Source organism: Pyrus communis, chromosome 17, assembly GCF_041283825.1.
Source record: "Pyrus communis isolate YQ-2024b chromosome 17, ASM4128382v1, whole genome shotgun sequence".
Lineage (NCBI taxonomy): Eukaryota > Viridiplantae > Streptophyta > Magnoliopsida > Rosales > Rosaceae > Pyrus > Pyrus communis.
This window is the reverse complement of record NC_142581.1, coordinates 634604-641646: the sequence shown is the minus strand read 5'-3', so window position 1 is coordinate 641646 and position 7043 is coordinate 634604. Positions and strand designations below refer to the sequence as shown.

The 7043-nt window shown below is 35.1% G+C and overlaps 1 protein-coding gene and 1 non-coding gene across 2 annotated transcripts; one reads left to right on the top strand and one right to left on the bottom strand.

Annotated features, from left to right (window-relative positions):
- Nucleotides 1–1070: 1070 nt before the first annotated feature.
- Nucleotides 1071–1142, bottom strand: TRNAQ-CUG (transfer RNA glutamine (anticodon CUG)). The gene has a single exon. It is a non-coding gene; the product is annotated as a tRNA-Gln (tRNA).
- A 3165-nt stretch (nt 1143–4307) lies between these two features.
- Nucleotides 4308–6726, top strand: LOC137749411 (melianol synthase CYP71BQ5-like). Its single transcript, XM_068489506.2, has 2 exons — nt 4308–5468; nt 5700–6726. The coding sequence occupies exons 1-2, from the start codon at nt 4482–4484 to the stop codon at nt 6342–6344; spliced, it is 1632 nt and encodes a 543-aa protein (XP_068345607.2). The 5' UTR covers nt 4308–4481; the 3' UTR covers nt 6345–6726.
- The last annotated feature ends 317 nt before the right edge of the window (nt 6727–7043 follow it).

The following is a 7043-nucleotide window of genomic DNA, read 5'->3' as shown; positions in this document are numbered from 1 at the left end:
CTGTAAGTACTCATCTACAAAATGGCAGGGAGGAGATGGCCTGCGACAAAGCTGAGGTTGGAGCAGATGAATTTACTGAAAGGACGAGAACAATTACAGGAGCAGGTAATATCTATCCTAATATGACAACTATAATTAATGTTAAGGGTTTATGTTTCTAAAGCATCATAAGTAAATTTTATTTAGGAAAACTAATAAAAATGGTTTGAAAATTTTGAATTTTAACAATAAGGACAAAATAAATGATAAAGTGAATAGTAAAGTTTGACTTTTAATGTAAAAATATGGTTTTTTGTTAAAGTGAACAGTACTGCGGACTTTTCGTTAAAACTCCCATTTTATTTTTCAGCAACTTTTGACGCTAAAGTGCACACGCAAATTTCCCATAGATGATCAATCTGCAATCCTCGAGAAGGTATGTAACGTATGTTGGATCAAAAATTTGGAACCTAAATGATCGAATGGTTGGTTTTATCTAACCGGATTAGAGATTAGGATGGTGAATGCGAACGCCTTCTTGAAATTCTAATGTATGGTGTTTTGTTCTTATAGCTACATCAGCAGATGGAACATACCAATTTTGACGGTGCTGCATCGATCTGTTTTGTCATTAGAGCAAATTCAGGAGATTGTTCGAAGGTGGGCATCAACCTTTATTTAATGTTAGATAGAGTGGAATATGTATCAATGATGCAATGCAGTTGTTACTTTGTTTTTGTTTTTCAAACTGCTTGTTAATCACATATAGAATGCATATTATTGAGTAACTTTGTTTTTCTTTCACTCTCATCCCCTCTATTGTGAAAAAAAAAAACGTCTGGAAAGTAAGGTGGAACCGGCTAACAACGTGGATGGTCAAGTCAACCTCATAAAAACACGAATCTCTGTATTTTAGTTTTATCCCACACGTATGAAAACCGTACTAAAGAGACGCCAAATTATAGATACTTAACTTTACCCTTGGAAACCAAATGTGAGTTATGCGCTGCGGCCTTAGAGAAAAAGAAGAAAAAAAAACAAAAAAAAAAAAAAAAAAAAAAAAAAACACAAGAGGAAATGAACCAAAACAAAGGTCCCACCGAGATTTGAACTCGGGTTACTGGATTCAGAGTCCAATGTCCTGACCACTAGACCATGGGACCAAGTTGGTAAAAGTTGGACTTATTAGTTATATAAACCTAGCAAGTTAAGGGCCGTAGCCGTTCATTGGCCGTTCACTTGACAGGTATTTGAATATTAAAGGTAGGTTGAAATCTCAGGTCACACAGATAGCCGAGTTGGTCTAAGCGCCAGATTAAGGTTCTGGTCTGAAAGGGCGTGGTTCAAATCCCACTCTCCACATTTGGTATGTAAATAAGAACAAAAAAATGACAAAAATACTCTCAAGTTAATAAAATGGGCCAAAATGATGTGACAAGAGTAAGGGTATTTTTATTATTTTCACCTTATTTAATGGAGATTTTTTACAGTATGACCAAAATGATTGATGGTGAACAAACTATGCGATCAATTCTACCGCTTTTAAATCTCATGAACCAAATTGAATTGTCATGCCAATCTTGGGAAAGTCTTTCTGTTTTTGTGATTTGAATACTATATAGTTTCTAATAGACTAACCTTCATGCATGCGTTCACGCGTGTGCATGAGACATTTTTTGATTCACAGGGTGTCATGCGCGACTTATACATTTTAAATGTATTTATATGAGTGAATTGATAAAAAGGAAGTCAAATATTTGAAGTAAATGAATAATCTTAGATAATGCTATAAAAAAACCATTCACAAACCAATCAAAACAGCTGAATTCACATAATAAAATCCGTCTTTCAATTTCCATCTACATCCTATTGAATTTGCAGTAATAATAGAAAAAATAATATATAATAAACAACTGATTGAATCACATTATTGTTAGTCCATTGTAAGGCTAAGCCCACCCCTCCCCCTTAGTGTAGATAATATCATTTGTTCAAAAAAAAAAAAAAAAAGAAGCAATCATTTGACAACTAATTTAATCACATTATTATGCGTGTGCGAAAGACTTTTCTTATAACCGGCATTACACGCCTCTTAAGATGATTTGAAAGTGTTTAAAAATAGAGAAAATAATATTTAATGAATAATTAATTGAATCACATTATTGCTAACTTATTGAGACACTAATTTAAAAAAAAAAATGAATAAAAAAATTATACAAAAAGAATTAATTATTAAAAAAATACTGTTAAAATGAAGAAAATACTCATGCATTATTTTGGGTTGCTTTTAATTTTTTTTTGTTTTGGAAGTATTTTTGTCCAAATTTTTTTGATGAAGCTTGTGACCTCAAAATTGGTTGTTGGCTTTATGTAAAGATTATTCACAATTTCAAACCCAACCCTAAATATATATATTTTTTATTCCTACTAAATAATTATTAATAAAAAAAAGGTTAGACCTTATTACCAACTTGTGGTTATTGACAAATGGGTCTTATTAGGCTTAAAATGTCATAGTCTCATGTTTACAAACTAGTCAATTGTCTAATTTGAATACCAATCAATTGATCACATTAAAATTAATCAATTTTGGGTGACACTTGAATATGTGCAAGTTATATACTTAAAACATAAGTGGAGAACGACTTTATACTTGTACTTTAGATAAAATATTAATAAATAAAACATTTAATGTAATTGAGTAGAGCTAACAGCAGGTGCCCGTGTTACAACCTCACTAAAAAAATTTTGTTTATAAGTTAGGGAGGGCATCCAAGATTTTATTTTATTAGTTGGGGAGAGGGTTCCATGGGGACTCATTATCATGATAATATATTTTAAAGGGTAGGATTGTCTCTGAGATTTTGGAAACCTTGTGCAAAATTTATAAAAGGGCATCTCCTTAAGCTAGTATTAAAGAAAATAAAACAATGAATTGATGTTAGAAAACAATCACTTAAATCAAAATAAACTTTAGCATTCACTGATTGCAAGTTTACAAATGTCATTAATTTTAAATAAAAAAAGCTACAAACATAACCTTCACTAGATAATCAAAATCAATTCAATCTTAAACAACCAAACATGAAAAAAAAAACTTCAAAACTCTAACTTTAAAGTTCACTTGAATATATAACCTTATTATATAATAAAATTGGAAAAACTATCGTTTTTAGGTTGTTATTATTGACAATCAGAATATCTCATTGTACTAGAATTTTTTATATTGAGTGATGCTAGGAATACTAAATTTGTAGACAAAATTTTGTAAATTAAATGACATGTATGTTGATAATTGGATTATTACTTAAGCATTGATAAATGAGATCATTTCCTATTAGTGACTTATCATTTAGTTCACAAATTTAGTCTCCTTAGACCATCTCCAATGGTTGGGCTAAAAGCCAAATTTTTTAGCCCGGAAAATTTAACTTTTAGCACAGAAACAGCTTTTCTACTCGAACCATTGTAGCCTAAAATTTTAGCCCGAGATTATTAAAGAATGAAATTAGGTTATTTTTTTTGTTAAATTAATTTTTTTAAAAAAAATAAATATGCAGACTATCGTAAATTAATTTTATGAACATTTTAATCTAAAAAAATTTAAATTCCGATAAATATTGGGTAGAGTCCTCTCCGATTTCTGGGCTAAATTTTGGGGGGAATTTGGCATTGGTTTAGCATTTAGCATTTAGCACAAAATTTCCCCTTGGGTTGGAGTGGGTTTGGGGGGAAATTTTGGAGGGTAATTTGGCTTTTAGCCCACCATTGGAGTTGGTCTTAGCATTACCCTTTCATATTTAGAAAGGAAAAAAAATTTACTCTATAAGAAATGCACAATGAGATTTTAAAGTACTAATAAAAATAATTTTTTAAATATATAACATTATCACATAACATTAGATGACAAAAATTTTGGGGGCCCCTTCAAATTTGGGGCCCTGTGCAACTGCATATTTGGCTCCCCCTCAATGCCTCCTCTATTAAAGGGTGGTGCTCACACATCTCTTTTTTCTAATACACCCTTAATTTTCTGTCATTGAATTAAATGAATTGAAGAAGATCAAAGAACATAAATTAATGTGAGTGTGTGAGAGGTAAAAAATGGTGTGTGAATAACACTACCCTTGCGTTGACTAATACAAAATTGTACAACTAACTTAAGCATCCATCTACAACACATCTTGATTGAAAAATGTCCCCTGCATTATTATGTAATATTTTATGAACTTACTTTGCATATTGCACCTCCAACTGCATGTATTTTATTTTGTTGTTCCACAGTTGCACTCTACATGATTTAATTTTTTTTTGTTGTCGTTCCAATCAAAACAAGTATTTAAGTCGACAAGACCTTAAGCACTCTCAACATATCAATCCAGAAGATTTTGTTTATTAGTTGTTGAGGGGGATCCATAAGTTGAGAAGACCGTAAGCACTTTTAACATATCAATCCAAATTCAAGTGCTTTGATTTGCAAAGCAAAAATACCACAAAGTCGTATGATGAAATTGATCACAGCTTCTCTGGATCAAATTATGTTTCTAATTGACGAAACGCCCTATTTTCCATTTTTCACTTCTCTCCTTGTCTGCATCCTGGTGATTTTTTGGAAGCGATCCAGAGCCGGAGGCCTAAAGTCACCCCCTGGGCCATGGAAGCTGCCGGTTATTGGAAACTTGCATCAGATGGTCGGTCCGTTGCCACACCACACACTGGGAGACTTAGCCAAGAAGCATGGACCCGTCATGTACCTTAAACTGGGTCAATTAGACGCCGTGATTATTTCATCTGCCAAAGCTGCCCGGGAGGTGTTGAAGACACATGAGCTTGCATTTGCGCAGAGGCCTATTGTTTTGGCGGCAGAGGTTATGTCTTTTGGTCAAGCAGGTATTTTCTTTGCTCGTTATGGAGATTTATGGAGATCGCTGAGAAAGATTTGTATGTTCGAGCTTCTGAGCGCCAAACGTGTGCAGTCGTTCGGATCCGTAAGAGAAGAAGAGGTATGGAACCTTGTTGAGACCATTGGCTTAATGTCTCACAAGGGACTTGCCATCAATTTTAGTGACAGGTGCTGCAGCTTCACAAATGACGTAGTGTCAAAGGCAGCATTTGGGAAAAAATGCAAAGACCAAAAGGAGTTCCTTTCGCTACTAAACGAATCAATCAAACTCGCTAGTGGGTTTGATATTCCTGATTTGTTTCCTTCACTCAGTTTTCTTGGGTACGTTACTGGGTCGATCACTGCTATGAAAGACATGAAAAGAAAGATCGGTACGATTCTCGAAAATATCATTAACGATCATAAAATCAAAAGATCCAAAAAGGACTTGATGATCAGTAGTGCTAGTACCACTACAGCAGGCAATAACAAAGCAGAGGAGGAGGAGGAGGAGGAGGAAGATTTTGTTGACGTACTTCTTGAACTTAAAGGATCCAACAAGGTGGAGTATAATTTCACAACCAATCAGATCAAAGATATCATTATGGTGAGTAATGTAGGCTTGCTTTGTTATACTGCGGACATTTTATATTCGTCTACTCATCACCTTACAAAAATAAATGAAGGGGTTTTATCACAGATGGTTGCTTATGTTTTCGAAACTCATGATTTAGATCCCGCACATTGAAACTCAATTATTGTCATGCTGCACATTTTGCCCCACACATCAATGTCGTCCTTACGGTCTAACTCAGTAAAAAAAAATTGTTATGTGCAGGACATCTTCTCTGCAGGAAGCGAGACTTCAGCTACTACCTTAGAATGGGCAATGTCAGAGTTGATGAGAAACCCAAGAATCATGAAGAGGGCTCAAGCTGAAGTGAGACAGTCAGTCCTCCAATTGGAAGGAAAGAAAAGCAAAGTTATTGAAGAAAGAGATGTTCAAAAAATGGACTACTTGAAATCGGTGGTGAAAGAAACTCTGAGGTTACACTCTCCAGCCCCTTTGCTCCCAAGAGAAGCAAGGGACACGGTTCAAATTGGCGGATTCGAAGTACAAGTTAAATCAAAAGTAATTATTAATGAATGGGCAATAGGAAGAGACCCGGAGATATGGGGGGCAGATGCTGAGTGTTTTAAGCCAGAGAGGTTTCATGGCTCTTCTGTTGACTTTAAGGGTTTTGACTTTGAGTTCACTCCATTTGGGGCCGGCAGAAGAATGTGTCCAGGCATGTCATTTGGTGTTACCATGATTGAACTTGCTCTTGCTGAGTTGCTTTACCGCTTCGATTGGAAACTGGCGAATGGGATGAATCCAGACGAACTTGACATGACGGAGAGCTTTGGACTGACCTGTAGGAAAAAGGATGCGTTGTACCTAATTGCCACCCCACATTTGACTTTGCTCGGCAAGTCAGAGTGACTTAGCGTTTTGTTACCATGAACGGCCAACAAAACCAGCACCATTCTGGCCTGTCTGGTATCAACTGTTCATTCACTTTTGTATTCCGTCTTTTGTAGGCTAAAACACTTTTGCAGCCCCATCAGTCTTTACAATGTCCCACTTTCGTTCCCATATTTTCGAGTGCAATGATTTTCATCCCTGCAGTTTGCAGATTGTTTAAATCTAAGGCTTTAGTGCGCTCTTCCGGTCTTTTCATTTAGTACTTGCGTAATAAGGCATGATTAATGTATAATATGTATCCCTAAGATGTAGCATGGTTAATGTATAATATGTATCCCTAAGATGTAAACTTGTTATTCAGATCAATAATATATGTACTTGTGTGTGTTCCTTTGATGAACACTACTTAGTACGTTGATAATACATACAAATCCCTTGCTAATATATGCCAGTACTTGTCTTTGCAATATTCAAAATGTCTGAAGCTACAAAATGCCCCTCCCTATTACTACTCTACTGCTACTCTTCTTGCTCTTCTTCTTCTTCTTCTTCCAAAATTTGTTGTCCACAACGATTTCCTGAGACGATGAACAAGACATGACTTGCTTTGAGTACGATCGGGGTTGGCGCTGGGAACCAGAGGCTAAAGCCGGCTCGGCCTCAAGATTTTACACATTAACAATATTAAAGTTATTGGATCGCGATCGTACTCAATCG

Excerpts from the sequence above, each read along its gene's own strand:
- LOC137749411 (XM_068489506.2), top strand. The coding sequence starts at position 4,482 with ATGATGAAATTGATCACAGCTTCTCTGGATCAAATTATGTTTCTAATT. Across the intron at positions 5,469-5,699 it reads AGATCAAAGATATCATTATG|GACATCTTCTCTGCAGGAAG; the intron begins GTGAGTAATGTA and ends TGTTATGTGCAG.